The 19,312-nt window shown below is 39.9% G+C and overlaps 1 protein-coding gene and 1 long non-coding RNA gene across 4 annotated transcripts; one reads left to right on the top strand and one right to left on the bottom strand.

Annotated features, from left to right (window-relative positions):
* Nucleotides 1–2,553: 2,553 nt before the first annotated feature.
* Nucleotides 2,554–6,687, bottom strand: LOC116258510 (uncharacterized). 3 transcript variants are annotated; one of them, XR_007574043.1, is made up of 4 exons: nt 5,599–6,687; nt 3,044–4,718; nt 2,912–2,968; nt 2,554–2,762 (listed from the first exon to the last, which is right to left on the bottom strand). It is a non-coding gene; the product is annotated as an uncharacterized LOC116258510 (long non-coding RNA). The 3 variants fall into 3 exon arrangements; XR_007574042.1 differs by having other exon boundaries at nt 2,554–2,968; nt 3,044–3,741; nt 3,903–4,718; XR_007574041.1 differs by having other exon boundaries at nt 2,554–2,968.
* A 3,464-nt stretch (nt 6,688–10,151) lies between these two features.
* On the top strand, nt 10,152–12,049 carry LOC116259718 (cytochrome P450 86B1-like). Its single transcript, XM_031637631.2, has one exon. It carries the CDS (start codon nt 10,461–10,463, stop codon nt 11,976–11,978), a length of 1,518 nt encoding a protein of 505 aa, XP_031493491.1. The 5' UTR covers nt 10,152–10,460; the 3' UTR covers nt 11,979–12,049.
* The last annotated feature ends 7,263 nt before the right edge of the window (nt 12,050–19,312 follow it).

Here is a 19,312-nt window from a genome sequence, read left to right as displayed (position 1 = left end):
CAAAATGTTTGACCGTGTGTTGGATTTAAAAAAATAACTGAAACCATATATATAACGATATCACACCCCTTTTCTCCTCTTTTTTTTGTTCATTTCAGAGCTTTCATTCTACCGTTTGACTGAGAGCCAAAACCCTCCACCTTCCCCTCATTCTTCCCAGGGCATCCAAGAGTCAACTTCACAGGTATTTCTTCTATCTGACTGCTGTCATCATAGACACTGATTTTTTTTTTTTTGCGGAATCAACTGGATATAGCTTTGCAACTGTTATCATTTTGTAGCATGACACGCTATGTACCGAAGAACTAAGAAGTGTAACGTCTTTGGAGTAAAACTGGTAGCGTTCTTTTATCTGGGAGGGTTGACTAAAATTTATCTGGGATCTTTTTTTTGTTTCAGGCCCGTCGACAAACAATAGGGAAAAAAAACTATCCAGGTATTTTCAATGCTTATCAAACACTAGCTCAATCTCAATTTGGAAATCCTTGGGTTTGCCACGAAAAGATTATAGGTCCTAAGAGAACTAGTTATTGCTTAGTATTGGTAGAGTTTCGCATTCTACCCGTTCTCATTCGTGTACAGTTTGAAACTGCTACACATTGTGTTCTACGCACATATTAGGATCTAGAGATGAGCAGCAAAATCCCCCCTTGAAAACAAGTAGTGTTAGTTAGCTAGACCTAGGCTCATTTCTAAGGAAGAACTGAAGAGGCTAACTGCATTCTCCAAGGTTTGACTCAAACATAGCCCAGGTTCACAACCATTATATAATGTTTCTTTTGCTTTTTGCCAAACCATAGAGTTGTTTATTCCCACTTCTTGAATGGTCTAAAAGTTTGAGATAACCACTTCTTGGTTACAACTCGGGCCTACAGGGGGAAGCTTTCCATTATTAAGTATATTTGGAAGGTGGATGTGAACACAATTAGCATAATAAAAATATTATATACAGAGATGAAGTGAAAACTAGGGCTAGGCATCGGCCGGGTACCCGATCGGGCTGGATTCAGCCTGACTTATTTTAATATTATTTTTATTTAATAATGATAATTAATAATATATTTTATATTTAAAAAATTACTTTTTATTTTAATCGGGCCAAACCCAAGCTCGGATTTTGGGTATCGGGCCAGATTCGGCCACGATTTTCAGGTGTCCGACCCAAACCCGACTCTTAGAAGGCCGGCCTGAGCCTAGTGAAAACATCTAGTTTCCATGTGCCTACGGTCTTGTACAACAAAATGCTTAAGCTCTTCAAAAAAAAAAGACAAAAAAAAAAGAAACACACACAAACCATTGGCCATGTTTTTTTATATAGCAAACTAGGCTTACTGTTTTGAGGTTGTTGCAATTTTGCTCAATTTTCATGAGCTTCAGCCTGAAGCCTTCAAATTGGTTATATTTTGCCCATTTCCTTTCGGACTGAAATAAGCAATGAATTTCTTGAGGTCAGGGTATTCTTTCCATTCTTCTAGGGACAGAAGGATAACAAGGTTTGAAGCAAACAAGAAGTACCACAAATTGGTTTGTTGATTCTTGATCTGGTTATCATTTAATTCCAGCTGGCATTGTCTTCTTTAACCTGTTTCTTGTAAAAGTTTAGTGGCGATTTTGATTTTCTGTATGTTTTATGTTCTGCAGCATCCAAGCTATACCCCCCCTCCCTCCCTCAGTCTTTGCCAGTAGTAGCCAGATGCAAGCTCATGGCTTGAAGTGGTTCAGATAATTTCTGGCTGTAGGGAACTTGACAAGATTGTAGAGGGGGTATGTTCATTAGTTTTGCAATTAGTTGTGCAACGGAAGTGTTAAAAGATACCTCTCAGTATATTTAACAGCAAACTTTTGTTCTGTTGGGGACAATGGTGGCAACGAATGTAAGCATTGCAAGGGCCAACTTCTGCATGTGGAATTGGAACGGGTTCAATTACTAGGATCTATGGGAGTTTCTTTTAGGAGCCTCAGTTATGTCAAGTGTTTTTTGCCAAGTAAGCTGTTGTATTATTGTGCCAAAAGCTTTGCCTATCCTAGTAATGGGCAATACATTATTTTACTGTAGGCAGGGATCTCCTTTTCCTGTTTTTCGTTTACTATCCAAAATTGTTTGTTGCATATTTCTTCTCATGTGCAGTTTGCCTGTAGCTTATGTGTGTCATCTATGTTTGCATATTGCACAAACAAATTTGTATAATTCCAAAGCTTGTGTTGGGCAAGGAATTCCAATTTTTCATGGGATTAACTTTTATCTTCGTAGCCAAATGTTAAAAGGGTGAAAATTGACAAGTGCCTCCGGAAAATTAATAGGGTGCGTTTTGATGGCCCAGAAAAAAGTTCAGAGAGTTTTTTATATAGACAAAATTCCTAAAATAGGATAGAAGAGAACTTTTTTGTCCTTCATTGCCTTCAGGCTCTAGGATAGAAAAATAGACATCTGCCTTCCAACAAACTACAGCATTTTTTTGAGTAATAGTGCTCTATGCATGCACAACGGCTTCCGAAGTTCAGATAAGGCAAAATAACAATGATGCAATAAAAATTTTGAGCCAGGGAAACATCTTAAATAGTAAGACAATTGAATGTGACTATTGCTTTTATGCTGCATACAACTAGTAAAAGCTTCAGGGAGATGTTTACCATTTCACCACGTAAATGATCAAAGACCCTATGCCTATATTCCAAGACATGCCTCATGTTAACAGACAAAAGTGTATAAAAAAATATATACCTTGCTGCCTTGTCCATTCTGACATCACATACAAGAGACACTGTCATAGCCATTCGTTGTAGCTCCAGACAACAGACCAGTGAGCAGTCCCACATGTGGCACACATAGATGGACCATGAGAGCAGTCAAAATAGTGAGCAATCACAGTAAAAAACGACACGACAGAATGCACTGTCGACATTGAATTACCTGACTCAGCTTCTTCGCCAACTGAGGAACACCACATGATCAAAGATCACGATAGACCTGAACAAATAGCAAATATTAGTATGTAATTTACTAATTAAAAAAGCGACGTGTGGAAAAGAGGTTAGACAGTACAGGTCAGCTTTGGAAGAAGTCCTCAACTCTTTGTGTTTACACATATTTATCCACAAATATTGGTAAGCACCCTCATTGATAAAGTAACTTGGACGAAGTTCTTGTGGGACATTGAACCATGACATAAAGCATGAACATGTTTGTGGTAGACAATAGATTGAGAAACAGTTGGCCTGAAGCAACATTAGACACACTTTCATGTTATTTCAGCCAAAGATGGAATCTTCTAAGTTCTAACCATTAGCTATTCCTAATGCAAACATCTTTTCATAAAGAAACAAACTAGTTTCTGTACTTTCCACTTAAATGAAAGAAGAAAACCAAATGCAGGCAGTAGAAAATGCTAAAGAATACAAAAATAATTACTCGCATAGCCAAAGAAAATTGTGAAATGCATAACATTTTTTTTTCATTAAGCCACCAGTTTTGTGTTACCAGAACACCAACATCGCCAAGTCAACAAGAAATCACATTACCGGGCAAAAAGTTTTGAATGCCATTCAATTGTGCCAGCTAAATTAAGAAATAAAATGGGAGGAAAAAGAAAATAATGAAGTTGCGGCTAACTAATAAAAAGCATATGGATATGAACAATAGAGAATATATCAAAAGTGTGTATTCAGACCTTTGTAATAACTCCAATAGCTTGAGAACCAGCCAAAGGCAGAAAGCATCAAAGAAATGATCGTGCACAGCAGCTGAAGATATTAACTAATACCAATTCAGCCAGAAAGACCAAGTTGTCCAAAGAATATACTACCAGTATCAGGAACAACAACGCTTGCCATTTGGACATGGTTCAATCAAGTACAAGCGAAAACAAGAAAAATGACAAAAAAAAAGTAGAAGATCACTGTACCTTTCTTGAATATCTAAGAGCATGAAGTAGTCATATTCTTCTGCCTCCTCTCGAAGAGCTGACCTTTCTTATTGGATCACTAGCTTTTCTAGTTACAAAACTAATGCCGATCCTGTTGCTTCTTCCAAATCGCAAGGATAATTCAAACGATAAAAAAAGAGGAACCAGGAAAAAAACAGGATAGTGCAAAGTGATGTAAATCACGTGCGCTAGAGAAAAATTAAGTATGAAAGCCATCATCACTCATATAAGTAAAGAGATAATGAAGAATTCCAACAGATGGACGAGCCGCAATTGAACGCCAATGAGAGAGGAGAAGAAGAAGGACAAAAAAGAAGCTCTCTCTGAATTTTTGATACGTCTATTCTGGATGATTATCCGCCAAACAAAGTAGGAAAATGAAGAACAACTAGAAACAAAGTAAAAGACATAGAGGAAAAAATTAATAACATGATCAGCGAGATCAGATTACCGTTGAAAGCCCTCACGATGAATCGACATCCACGTCTTGCTTAACGAGCTCCGCCTCCTAGACGACCTGAACCCCATCTGAATCGGGCGAACCCCTTAACTTTTTTCCTCTCCACCTCACAACATGTCCACCGGAATCATGATCAGCGATCACATTTGCTAGAGTTCGACAGGGACCCCGAGATAGTCCTGACATCGAACCCTGCAGTTGTAAGCTGTAAACGATGGCGAAGATACAAATGCGAGGCAGAAGAGCCATGATTGCTGATGTTGGAAGACCTTTCAGTCCATGGCGACGACATTTTTCTAAAGACCCTTTAGAAATGGGGCTGTAGTGAGCATCCCCTGCAAGCAAAGGAAACCTAATCTCAGTGGCGGAGCCAGAAATTTTTGGCTATGGGGCACTAGTACATGTTGTTGGAACTAAAGCAAAAAAAAAAAATCTTCACGCCAAGTCAGGGAGAGATGACAAAGCATTGGAGTTGTTCTTGAAGATGTTAAACGACGGTTTCAGGCCAAGTCACGGAACATTCTCCATGGTTCTTAGTTCTTCTGCTCGTACAGGAAAAAGAGTTAAATCATATTTAGTTCTCATGCGAGTTAATCAGAAGGCCCAATGCTAAAAGGAAAAAGGGCCCCAAAATCCAAGAGAATTAAATAAAACTGGGATTCTGAACTAGATAGGTGCTTCTATGAAGACCGATAGTAAAAAAAAAACGAACACACATCAACATCCTGGGGGTCAAGTATGCAGCCACATACACGTATCCAAAAGAAATGCCTGAACTCATGAACCGATAAGGCTTGTAGTTCTCCCCAAAAAAAGAAAAAACAAAAATGCCAATTAAAGAACAAGATCGCAGATTCATCAGAACGCCCAGAAAACGAAGGAAACAAGACCCTAATCAACAACCAACCAATTACAATATTCGCATCCAATAAAAAAAACCTCGACATCGGCAGGTCATTTAGGAAAAATAAATCCTAGAAAATCCGTCGGAGAGGTCCGCTTAAAAAGTTGACGCCCTAACGGAAAAAATAACCCAAGAAAAAAGCAAAATAAAGAAAAGATTTGCCAGAGATGAAAACCAACCTGCTCCTCTCGTTCTCCTTTATCGACAGAGATGAAAAAAGCAAAATAAAGAAAAGATCGACAGAGGGTAAAAAGGTCGCCGACGGGAAGAAGAAGAAAACCCTAAAAATTGCAAGAGAAAAAACGTCTCACCACTGCGCGGTTGTGGGCCTGCAGCCTTGCCCTTCACTCACCGGTTCGCCCCTTCCCCTTCGCGGCTTCGCCCTTCGGCAGTTTTACTTTCGCCATTCGGTTTCAAACTTTCGGGTGAATTTGGGCGGGCTGCGAGCAAACAGAATCAATTGGGTGAACTTTCGGGTGAATTTGGGCGCCTTATGTTTTCTGGAGGCTGGAGCTGGACCAATTGTTGGACCCGATCCATGTTTGGCGTGGGCAGCAACATGGCGTCAACACGGGCATGAGGCAAAGACGCTCCACTAAACTGTGGAGGTTTTTTTGGCTGGCGTGGGCAGCCGCCCACGCCTGCCCCACGCTGGCTCCGCCACTGGCTAATCTGACATCTATGGTTTCTTGTTCTTCGAAACTATATGAAGTAGACTTAGGGTTTTCGAGGGGTTGAAATTGAAGAAGAGCCATGACTGCCGATGTAGGAAGACCTTTCGGCCCATGGCGAAGACAATTTTTCACAAACCCTTGAGAAATGCGGCTCCCGTGAGCATCCCCTGCAAGCAAGGGAAAATACTCTGACATTTCTCTGAAACTATATGGAGTATATTTAGGGCTTCTGAGGGGTTGAAGTTGAAGAAGAGCTCGCTCTTCTTGTCCACGACTGGATCGAAGAAGGGTAAACGAGTGATCAAGAAGATGAAAATGGGGGTCTCCGGATTACAGATTGAAACAGCGGCAGATCACAGTTGGCCTCCTCGGCAGCGGCAGAGGGCAGGCCGTCGGCTCTCTTCTTGTCCACGACTGGATCGAAGAAGGGTAAACGAGTGATCAAGAAGATAAAAATGGGGGTCTCCGGATTACAGATTGAAACAGCGGCAGATCACAGTTGGCCTCCTCGGCAGCGGCAGAGGGCAGGCCGTCGGCCCGTCACCGGTTATGCAGGCTCGCCCTCTCTCGCGATCTCCCGAAGAAATAGAATGTCCCGGGAAGCTGACCGGAGAGAAATATACTTTGCGAGGAAAACGAAAAAACACACAATTAGCGGGTGGGTGTGGCATATCGTCAGCAACGGTTCGACAACGGCCGTGGCTGATGACTGGAATTGTCCGGAGAACCGACAACCTACACAGGTTTTACTTCAGCAGGGCAAAGTAACGTTCGCCATCTCTTACCAACGAAAGATTTTGTCACTAAGCGATTGAATAAAAAGTTTGGAAACCTACAAACGCATTTGATCCTGTAAATCTTCCAACGGAAGCAAGCAAGACTCTCTCAGCCAAGGCAGCTCTAAATTTTAGAGCGGCAAAATTGACTTCGAAGAACACAGATCCTAACGAACTCACACTAAAAGTTAAGCAGTCTTTGACAGCAAGAGAAAAATTTTAAAGAAATTAAAAGGAAACTTGGTCCGATCCATATGGAGACCTCCGTACTTCTCTTCTCAATTCCCAATGTTAGCAAAAGTTTATATGACACCGGGCTCACATTCATGGTTCGTAACTCCTAATCCCATCCCTAGCAATTATGGATGCTAATGGATCGAATTCCAATCCGACATACTCTTAATCATGTTTTCATTTTTTTTCCTACATTTAGATATTCGAATTTAAATGCAAATAAAAAAAGTCATATTCAAATCCAAATTTACAATCTGAATTCGATCTAAATCTATTTTTTATATTTATATTTGAATCTAAATTCGAATTTTGTACGAAGTTAACAATTTTCCAAATGCAAGAGAATTAAATATAGGTTATTTGTTTAAAATAAATCTGACTTGAATCTATATATGAAGCCTATCGGATATGTTTGTATATCTGAATTTAAATTCAATTGGATGTCATTTCTTAAATTTGAATCCGATTCAATTTATTAATAGGATATTAATTTTTTTTTCATGACAAATTTATTAGAAAGGTTCCATCTGATTTCATATTTAAATCAGATATATTGACATCCTTACGGTTCATGTCTTAAAAAGGCTAAAAACCAAAACAACCCACCATTTAACAACCATTTTTATTAACTATGGAAGATCTTTACAATTTTCAATATAGGACTAAACTTCTCAAATGAAGTGTTACAATACACTCCTCCTTAGTGCATGTGGAACCTAAGCCCAAAGGATGAATAGACTTTGATATTACTAACACAACCCGACTCACTCTAACACTAAGTTTAAGATCCTAGTTCAACCGATCCCAATATAGCCCCAAGCAGTTTGTTCATGTCTTAAAAAGGCTAAAAGCTGAACAACCAGCTACTTAATAATAATTTTATTTTTTATAAGTTCTTAAAGGTCGCTCATAATTTTTAATAAAAGATTAAACTTTTCGATTAAAGTGGCACAATGAAGACACTCCATGCAAATTAATGGCCAAAGTGTGGGTGTCTTTGTTCTTTCTTGTTCCATCATCACCACTTGTATCATCACCACATACAAGGGAACAAGCAGCCGGCCCATTGGCCCTTCCTTAACAATCCTCCCTCTTAATTGGTTGCCACCCACCACCGACTTCATCGAATCCGACCCACGGTGCTCCTTCCTGCCAAAAGGAGGCACTGTAACGATCCACCTCAACTTGCAAAAAGAAAAGAAATCCATGGCTGCTCAAAGACAGAGACTCCAATATTATTTCCTGCTCAGCAATGATAATTGCTGGGGAATAGTATCCTTATCAGAAGACTGCGCGTGTTTTCTTTCTGGATTTTATCATAGCTTCACAAGATCCCGATTTTGATCGGCAGAAGTTTCTTGCACATGCATGATCATATGAGGACGGCACGTGGATACTATCGTTTCACATCAACCATACACCACCAAGATAATTAAGAGTTTATTTTACTGTGTCCTTCTTCACTTGCAGGCCGGCTTTGGTCTGGTTGTCATCTTTCCAGACAGTAGATTGAAAAATCGTCGACTCCATTGGTACTGTGCCGACTCTTAACAGAGGCATTAATGAACGTCCAGTGGACAGCTTACAGATGCCGCAGTACAAGAGTCGATATATATGACTCCGCATCGGCCAATTATTGGACGCCAAATTGGCCCATATTGGCCGGTCGGCGTTGATATGCATCAATGCGTTAATGAAAAACTAATCTAACCAAACTTCAATTGGTTTTGTGTATCGCCTCTGTGTGTCAATCTTAATGGTTTCAACACGAGATAGAAGAAACCGAAGTTTGCAGCATTAATTTTGATTACATATCACGCATATTTGTCAGTAAGGAATGATACACTGACATTAATTAACATTATTTTGGATTAAGGCAATGTTAGTGACTTCGTGATTAACCATTCACGTTCCTTTCAGATATATGTCGCCGAAGTACATTAATTTATGGAGAAAGTTGGGTTGAGTACTCTGGTGTCTAAATCAAAATCCAAATGAGAGATCATCAAGTGGCTAGAGAGAAAACTGAGATGGGATATACGCGGGTCCAGTCCAAGCTAGCTAAACTTTTTCTTGCTGGGAATGGCCTCACAAAGGTCATGAAACTGTAGAACTGCATTTTTTCCGGCTAGCTCGGCCATGGTTTCCTTTTTCGTGCTCCTCTCCATCTAGCAGTGTCCATCGATAGAAGGAAATAGAAGAAAGGGAAGGATGGAAAGAAAATGAAAGGAAAAAAAGAGAAATGAAGAGCAAAGAAACGAGAGAAAAATAAAGAAAAGAAAAGAGATGATTACAAAGCTTGTTTAAATAAAAAGGAAACAAGAAAGTAGCAACTTTTTTTTTTTCATCTCAATCCTTTCAATGTTGGAGGGATTGGATTTACATTTTAATTCCTTTCATTTTCTTTTTTTGAAACCAAATATGCTTTTTAATTATCCGTTTCTTTCCCTCCTCCTTTATTAACCAACCAAACACATGAGTGTTGGTTGGCAAATTTTATGTCACATTATCAAAATTGAAATCAAATACTTGAATCCATTGCATTTCCAATAGGAGCAAACACTTAGGGGGGTGTTTGATGGCCTTGAATAATGGTTCTAAAATCAAAACTTTAGAAATAAAATTCCACCTCAAATTGGAATTAGAACGAAAATTCTAGTTCTAGTTTCTTTTTGTGTTTGATACTTTGGAATTTTGTATGACCGCTTTGCTCAATTTCTCTTTTCTCAAAATTTTCGTGCCAGCAGTGTTGATCATTCACTTTTTTGTGTGACTTCAAGATGGCACAAACACTTCGCTTCTATTATATGTTGGTGACATCATTCTTATGAGCAGTTGCTAAGCATTTCTACATGAATTTCAGCAACCTTTGCTATGAATGACTAAGGCAAGCTGCATTTTTTCCTTGGTATTCAAGTTCAACGTACCAGATCTTGCCTCTTTTTAAATCAGCATACATATGCTATTGATATATTGCACCGAGCTGAAATGATTGCTTGTAAACCAACAAGTACTCCAATGGTGGCTAATATATCAAGTTCAGCAGATAAAGATGAATATTTTTCAGACGTCACTCTGTATAGGATAATCAAAATAATGTTTCCAATAGTTATATAATGCCACTTTGCTCCACATGTGAAGGAGATATTAATCTTTCCCATGCAAATAGTGTTTTGGTAACTTTTCTCCTTCACAAATGTTTTGTATAAAATGAAACCATAATGAAAATAAGCACGATAGATTTTTGGTGAGTGAGTTCTCGGACCTCAGATACAAAGGTCCAAACCACGTTAAAATCAGTTTCCCATTTATTTTTTTCATCGCCTTCTCTGGCACACGGTCCCCCACTTCTGTTCCGGAACAATCCAGCCACGACGAAAGAAGCTAACGTGGGTGGATTTCTTTAACTGCACCGAATCAAGTGAAGAGAAGCGAAAAGGGAGGTTGAATTCATATAAATATGGAGAATTCACACCCTCTTCCCAAGCAATGAAGTTGAATTCAACACCATCAGCAATGTTCTCGAGAGTCCTAGAGATCCTCCAATGGCCGGAAGTATGGGTCTCTCTGTTCTTGTTCTTCTTCCTCCATCATTACCATAAACAGAGGAACAAGCCCTTACCCACCTGGCCTCTCCTGAACAATCTTCCTTCCCTGTTGGCCAACTACCACAGACTTCACGAATGGATTCACGGTGTCGTTGCCGCCGAAGGAGGCACTCTGATATTCCGGGGCCCTGTCTTCACCGACATGCATATCGTCGCCACCAGCGACCCAAGAAACGTAGAGTACATACTCAAATCCAACTTTGAGAATTTCCCCAAGGGGAAAGAGTTCAACGACGCGTTCTTGGAGCTCATGGGCTCGGGAATCTTCAACTCAGACGCAGAGTCGTGGCTGGTGCAGAGGAAGATGGCCAACGCTCATGTTCATTCCAAGCTCTTCCGCCAGTTCATGGCTCGGACGACTCAAGTGATTGTGGAGTCGCAGCTAATCCCAATCCTAAAGCGATCGGCTCAATCCGAGCAGCCCATCGACATCCAAGATATCCTCTTGAGGTTCACTTTTGACGCCACATGCAAGGCCGTGTTCGGCGAAAGCCCTCGCTGTCTTTCCTTCGACTTCCCCATCGTGCCGTTTGCGGAAGCCATTAATAACGCCATGGAATCTATAGCGTTCCGCTACGTGGTTCCCGCAAGCTGGTGGCGTACGCTTCGCTCGCTGAACCTTTGGAAGGAGAGAAAACTTTCCAGAGCCATAGTTGTTATCAACGAATTCGTCGAACGTCAGATTAATCTCCGGAAGAATCACGGCCTCAGAGGCAACGACCTTCTATCGATTTATGCAGAAAAATCAGATGAAGTGACGTTTCTAAGAGACACGGCCGTCAATTTCCTGATCGCCGGTCGAGACACCTCCGGAACTGCTCTGAGCTGGTTCTTTTGGAACCTCTCGAATCATCCCCATGTGGAGGCAAAGATTTTGGAAGAGGTAAGGGACGTGCTGAGGGAGAAGAAGAGGGAGAACCTGAAACCCGAGGATTTGGACAAGTTGGTCTACCTACACGCAGCACTGAGTGAAAGTTTGAGGCTGTACCCTTCTGTTCCTATTGGCCAAAAAGGGGTCGTAAAGGAAGCAACACTTCCTAGTGGGACTGTGGTGAAACCAGGAATGGTAATTCTTTACTTGATTTACGCAGTGGGGAGGATGGAATGGGTGTGGGGAAAAGATTGCTTGGAGTTCAAGCCGGAGAGGTGGATAGACGAGGCCGGAAAACTGAGGTATGAAAACAACAGCTACAGGTTTCTTGCTTTCAATGGAGGGCCGAGGACCTGTGTGGGTCGGGACATAGCTTTTGTGCAGATGAAGCTTGCTGCTGCCCTGGTTCTGCTCAACTTTACGGTGAGGGTGGAGGAGGGACAATCTGTTGCCCCACTCACGTCTGTCATCTTGAACATGAAGAACGGGCTGATGGTTAGGGTAAAGGAGAGGCCTAAGATGCTCTAAATCATCTGTCTCTTCTGGCTTAATTATCATATATTTCTTTGGATTAGTTAACTGCATCTTTTGTGTTTGTTCCCCCATCTTTCATCTGCTCTTCAGGTGATTTGCTACTCCAGCTAGAAATCCATGGATGGATCACGGGCTCCTGGTTTTACTGTGTCTTTGTTGATTTAGAGTACTTCTTTGTCCTAGAATAGTTGAATCCTTGCACCTTACTGGTTCCAAGTTTAGGCTTTGTGAGCTCCTAATCTCAAATCCGACAATATAACATGCATGAGACTCTCGCTAAACTCCGAATTCTACTAGAAGTTGTACCTGAGCCTCGTCACGCTCGGGATCCACCTTTGTCTCAACATCAATTGCCACTTCTGTCTCAACACCAATTGTTACATGCGTCCAGTTTTGTGACTTTTAAACTTAGCGGTAATTGAAATGGCGTGTCTGACTTGATGAATGCCTGAAAGTGATCATATTAGACAAGATTGGAGCAAAGATTTACCATTTACCGATCAAGATCTTGGCGTGGTAATCACTGAAATGCGATTTTCCTTTTAATTAATCATAACATGCTGATTAAAAAGTATGGCATGGAAACTCGTGACAAGGTTGTACAATGTTTCACTCACACAAATAAAATGCCAACAGTGAAAGGTAATCAATCCATCTGGCGAGGAGATAAGGTCACTGGTTGGAGGCTCAAAGTGTATACATCAGAATCTAGCTAGTAAGGGTCCACGAAACCAAATTGGTCAATAAAAAATTATGAACAGTGATGGGCGGGCTGTGCATGGGGCCTGTGCGTCCGTCATCACTCATTTTATGCTCGGCTGCCTCGTAGACCATTCACTGTCCTCTCTTGACTTCAATTAATGGACTTTTTCATGCATTAAATATAAGCTTGAGTGTCCCATTCTTAGATGGTTAAAATTTTGAATTTTATTGCTTAAAAGATTAAAACCATTATAAATTGCTACTGCCAATTGAATCTAATTCACTTGCACCAATGGAGGAACCAGGCCTTGAACCCTCTGCGAAGGAGGTGACACGCTGCCTGCGTAGCAGCCACATTCTCGTCTTAGAGAATGGGACAAGCTCCGCTGCAAGTCTACGTATGAGGAAAGTGACGGCTTTACTGTTCGTTCCAGCGTATGGGACTCGTGAGATTGATAGTCTTGGATGTTAATATCCTGCTAGCCAGCACCTCTCTTGGGAGCCCCACCACTTGACTTGATTGGACATATCATTGAAATGGAATCTCTATGGCTAGGGTTTTAAGAATGAGTGGATGGGAAGACGGCTCTGTGTTTGGTCTGTCCCGCTTTTAGCGAGGGTCAATAACAAGCAGTCACACTGTGAGCTCACACTTGAGGGGTGAAGTTAAAAAAAATTTGTGAAAGAGGTTGTTTAAAATTTTAACAGGTATTGACATACAATTTTCAAAATTTTTATATAAGATAAACAATTTTTTTATTATATATTTTTTTTTAATGAGATGGGGATAGTGCTACTGCATCCCTAGGCTCCCCCTGGTTAGCTTTGAAATGAACTTTTTGGTAGACTTATTTGTTAACTTATCTGAAGAAGTCCTTTAATGTATGCTTTTATCAAATAAGCTTAAAATTGGAGTTCTCCTTGTGATAGACTTATTTGTTGACTTGCTTGGAAAGGTTCTCTCTAGCTCATGATTTTATGAAAGATGAACCCAAATCCTAATCTTGATCACTGCTTTTACTGCGAAGTCCAGCGCGGTGTTTTATCTGCAACAACCTCCACAATGAAAAAGAAGTGTTCCTAATGAAAAAACTTGAACATTGCTTTCATGGAAGGGCGGGCCAAGCCTTCCTCACTGCTGTGGTACTTTATATGCTTAATTAAAACTCTGCAAGGCCATCATATTGCGCTGTGACCAAGGTTGTTTTATATTCAAGCTTTCATTAATGATAAGACGATAACTTGTACGCTAGTTATTCCGTGAATGGATGCCAGAAAGTGTTTGAGGAGTTGCATCTCATAAAAACCATCAGTGTTATTATTCCAAACGCAGCAAACTAAGGTGGAACACTGGCCGGCCGACAATATGCTTGATGTCATCCAAATTAGAATTGATTTTTTAATCAAATATTTTTTTTTCATAGTTAATTTTTTCTACACGATTCCACTGAAAATCGAGTCCAAATCGGACACAATATATTAAAATCCGCTCGTTTGAAGATGACACGTGAAGAGAATTGTATATTCCTGCAGAACTGCGCATCATAAGCGAAAAGAAATTTTACCTTGCCTTGTTTACTTCTGGGCGTAGTCTATCATATCGCTGACAGCTTGGCCGACATGACCCAAAAAGGCAGCCAATATGAGGCCAGAGTCTGCCCACATTGGTCGTTATTGACAGGCACGCATCAATTCCTTCAGAAAAAATTAGTTTGAAATTTTAACTCTATGGTCGATAGAGGTCAATGTTTACCGCCCGTATTTATTGGTTTTCTTGGTTCCAATAATACGAGACTGGCTGCTATATTTGCCAAACAATCGTAAGAGTTCTGACCGGAGGTAATGGTGAGACGCCGGAAAACTACCGCTTTCTCTTTTTCCTCCAAAGTCTAAAGTGTATCAGGAGACTTTGGTACACTTAGAGTTAGCTTCTTTAACTGCAGAGTAACACCTGCCATCATTTGCAGTCAGAGAAGTGGTAGTGGTATTATGAAAATCAAACTAGCAATCAAACTTTCAAACTTGATTGCTGGCTCAGCCAACTATGTTATACTTCTCGGATCAATTAAAGAAAAAAAAAGTTTCAAATGAAGATTGTGATGACTGTCATGATATGTTTCCACAAGAATGAACACGTGAAGCCGAAAAGTTTGTATATCTAAAGAGCATAAGATGAGTAAAACCGGCGGAAAACATCGGGAGGAGCATGCCCACAAATGGAGCAACCTGGTCGAATCAGAACGTCAGTGAAATTCGACAATGAACTAATTTTCAATAACTCAATTACAGTAAAGGTTAGCAAACCGTTAACGGTTACAGACGTTTCGTTGCTTATGTCAATAAAGACTAAATGTTTAGTGACATTTCCTCTGACACCTTGGTAAAGGCGAAGATTTAATGATATGCAATTTTTCCGCATATAACTAGTTTTTCTTTATAGTGGCCATAAAGCCAACAAATGTAGAATATATTTTATTTATTTTTTCTTTTTTTTTTTTCCTTTTCTCCGTATATATGTATCTTCCCCTGTTTATACCTCCAATATTTTCGTAACAAAATATGAAAAGGTCGCGGGATTTACCATGTCAAGGTTTCTCTGAAAGGTTTGACAGATACTTTCTTTAAATTAAATTAACAAGTGAGTAATTTGATGCAGACGAAAAACACTAATTTTTTAAAAGTTAGGCAGATATTATATGAAAATAATTAACTTTTAATATTTTTCATATTAAACTACACTGTTAGCAAAGACACAATAGTAAGGTAACTAAGTGGATTTTTTGACAAAAGATATAATGAAAACTAAACTGTCATCAAAGGCACAGTAATAAGGTAACTGAGTGGATTTTTTGGTAAAAAGCTAATGAAAATTAAAATTCAAAAAATGCACTGCAACCAAAGGGCATACTTCCATTTTCAATCTTTCAATGGCAGCCTCTCGATTTGGCCCTTGTACCAGAGATGGGAAGGGGAAATGAAGACGAAATGACATTGTTTTTGTACACGTCGTAATCGTTCTGTTGCTATTCTTATTGAGAACATTTGCATATAATCATTCAGAAAGAGAAATGAAATGTGCAACTTTCTAGCCTGCATAACCATGCCTGCCATTATCTCTTTTACTTTGTTTTCTCGATTTTTCAATATTGCTGCTACTATGCTGTTGCAGTGCTTCCGCCTCCCTTCCTGCTCTGTTACTTCTCACTACATGGTATCAGAGCAGAAAGCACAAACTTATGTTGGCGTCTTCATGGCTTCCACATGACCTGGTGCTGCTGCAACCAATGATGCGGCAAGTTCTACGTCAGCAGGTTCTGACGCCTTCTTTGAGAGGGCAGCAGACGTTATTAAATCCTTATTTTCTGCATCAGAGTGACAATCATGGAGCAATGCTTGTGTCAAAAAGCCTGCATTGACAAAAGAAAACTACAACTGGAACCGCTCCATGATATTGACACTCATCGCCAAGAACAATGATGTGCTTGTTAATGGATCTCTTCTCAGATCCAGACCCCTTTAGTGTTGATTACATTCTCTGGATGCGTTGCAACATCATGGTCCTCTCGTGAATCATAAACTCTTCGCCAAAAGAGATTGCGGAGAGTGTCATTGTGCTGCCACAACAAGGGAGGTTTGGGTAGAGCTCAAGGAAAGGCATTTTCATAGTTTAGCCTGTAAGAAGTTTCAACTCAAATTGGCAACTGCTAGATTGACTCAAGATACAATGTTAGTGGCTGTCTACCACACCAATTTGAAAGGAATTAGGACGAACTGTCCTCATATGATGTCTTGCCAACGTGTGCCTGTGATACTCTAAAAGCATTTGCGAAAAATATCAAGAGGAAAGTCATTCAGCCCGTGATGGGCCTCGATTCCTACAGGCTACAACATCTTCTGCGACCAAAGGCTGCTTCAGGATCCACTACCAGTAAAAGTTTATTCACTCATCCTGTAGAAAAAAAAGGCAGAGAGAAGCTAGAATGAACTCATCCACCATTGATCATGTGAGTCTGTTGCTACTGGATTTGAAACACGGAATAACAAGAACAAAAACTTTAGAAGACACCAACTATATTGTTCTTACTGACACACAAATGGGCACAGAAGGGAACACTGCTTCAAGCTAGTCGGATATCCATCAAACTTTAGGGCAGGTGGCAAAGAAAAGACTGATAAGGATTCTGTTCAGTCTGCTGCCGAGCTACAGTTATGCAACCCACGGAACCCGCTAAGGACTCTGTTCCTTCATCATTTACTAGTAAGGAAGATACTCAACTTAAATTCACAACTCCCACTCCACCCTATTCACGAGTTAATTTTGCCACTACGATGTCTCTTCAGCTTAATGTTTGGATCGTTGACAGTGGTGCAAGTCACCACATTTGCTCTTGCCTAGATCTGATGACAGATGTTGTTGAGTGAAGTTCTGCATTCCCAATTTGTCTACCAAATAATCATTTAATTAATTCCTCTTATAGGAAAAGTAATTGTCTTTGTCTGTTAAACTTGATAATGTTTACTATGTTCCAATTTCTTTTTTATGTAACCTCATTTCAGTTAGCCAGCTAACTAAACGAAGTGAATATTTTCCATTTCTCCTTCGCTGGTTGTGTTTTGAAAGACTTGAACTCCAAGGCGATGATTAAAGCAGGTGATGAAAAAGATGGTCTCTATATACATAGCAGAAATAAAGAGCCTAGCAAGTGCGAATAGTCTTGCTGCAATGGCAACAGCACATCACCAGTCCGACCTATAGCACTTGCCCTATTCTCAAGTCGTAAATTTTGGAGTTCATTCTTTTCTTGATATCGTAGATGACTTCTCTAGAGCCGCTTGTTCATACCTGACGGAACATAAGAGTGAGGCTGCATATCTGGTCCAAATGAACTCAGAAATTTTCTATTGCTAGGAAGAATAATGCATGATCATAGTTGTCCTCCCATGCTGCTACAAAACGGTGTGGATGAGAGGAATGACCATCATATACTCAACGTTGCCAGGGCCTTGAAATTTCAGTAGGTTATACCGTTGTGCTAATTTCGGGATGAATGTATATTAATTCTTACAGATCTCATCAAACTCCTACAAATCTTTTACAAGGCATGACACTTTATAAAAAGTTCTTTGGTAAGAACACAAATTTTTCACGTTTTAAGGTTCTGGGCTGCCTTTGTAACATGTTAACCTTCAGTTCCTAATTCCAAATTTGATACTAGGGCTAAGAAACGTGTCTTCATAGGCATTCCCTTTTTGCAGAAGGGGTACAAACTTTATGATCTACAGTCCAAGAAAATTTTCTACAGTCATGATGTTGTTTTCAAAGAATTGGTCTACCCTTTTAAATCAAGAGAGCGCTCAAACTCAATTTCTGTCTTTTCATTACCGATTGAGGAACACTCGGGCAAACGATTTGAAGGCTGGATTGAAGAACGTCTGTGCAAGGAGCATCATAGTCCTGAAAATTCAAATGAACAACTAGCTTTTGAAGCCTATAAAGAACCTTCCACCGCTCAATTCCACCTACTGAATCTGCACATCGTTGAAAGGCAGCAGGATCAGCTAACGACAAGAACTCATGGCCAGTTAAGAAGATCGTCAAGAAAACTGAAGCCATCAAATCATCTTTAAGCGACTTCTATTGTGCAACCACCAAGTACAATCACCTAATTCAAGATCGCTTAGAAGGTGGGTTGTGACTAGGTATCCATTGGAAAATTGGCTTTCTTTCTGTTACTTCTCTTCCTTGCGTAGAGCATGTATTCTCTCAAATTTTCAGCAGTCAGAACCAGCCTCTTTTGCCCAAACGTGCAACATCTGAGTTGGGTCGAGGCTATAGAAACTAAAATTGTCACTTCTGAAGCGAATGAAACCTAGACGCTTGTTGAACCTCCAAAGGATGTAACTCCTATAAATACAAATCCAGTAGTGAATTGAATGACTTTAAGGCATGTCTACTAGCTACGGGTTATGCACAAATTAAAGGAATCGACTTCCATGATACTCACACACCTATGACAAAACTAGTTATCATGAGATGTATCATATCAGTTGCTGCAAAAAAGGACGTCTATACTGCCTTTCTATATAGAGATTTGATATATATATATATATATATATGGAACTGCCACCTAGTTACACTAAATATGGTGAAACACGATTATGCAAGTTGCATAAATATCTTTAGGTTTTCAACAGGCAAAGGGTTCTCAAAGTTTTCTTCAGCAGTTTTGTCATATGGTTTTGAACCGTCTAAACATGACTACTTTTGATTCAAGTGCAAGAAAATTCTGTGTTTATGGTTGTTCTTGTTTATGTCGATGATCTGGTTATAGCAAGTCATGAAGAGCAAATGATTAAAGGTTTGAGGAACTACATGCATAATCAATTGAAAATAAAAGATTTGGGTTCCCTTAATATTTTCATTGTGTCAAACTAGCAAGAACAAAAAAGGAATTTCTTGTCACAAAGAAATACGTACATGAGATTCTTGATGAAGTTGGGATGATCAACGGTAAGCCGTCTGATGTGCCTATGGAGCAAAAATTAAAGTTGCCAATGAACAACAGTGAGCCGATGGAGGATCCTTTATTCTATCGTCACTTAGTTGGGTGTTTAATATACCTCAC

This window comes from Nymphaea colorata, chromosome 8, assembly GCF_008831285.2.
Source record: "Nymphaea colorata isolate Beijing-Zhang1983 chromosome 8, ASM883128v2, whole genome shotgun sequence".
NCBI lineage: Eukaryota > Viridiplantae > Streptophyta > Magnoliopsida > Nymphaeales > Nymphaeaceae > Nymphaea > Nymphaea colorata.
The sequence above is the reverse complement of the archived record's forward strand: the minus strand, read 5'-3'. Positions and strand labels throughout refer to the sequence as shown.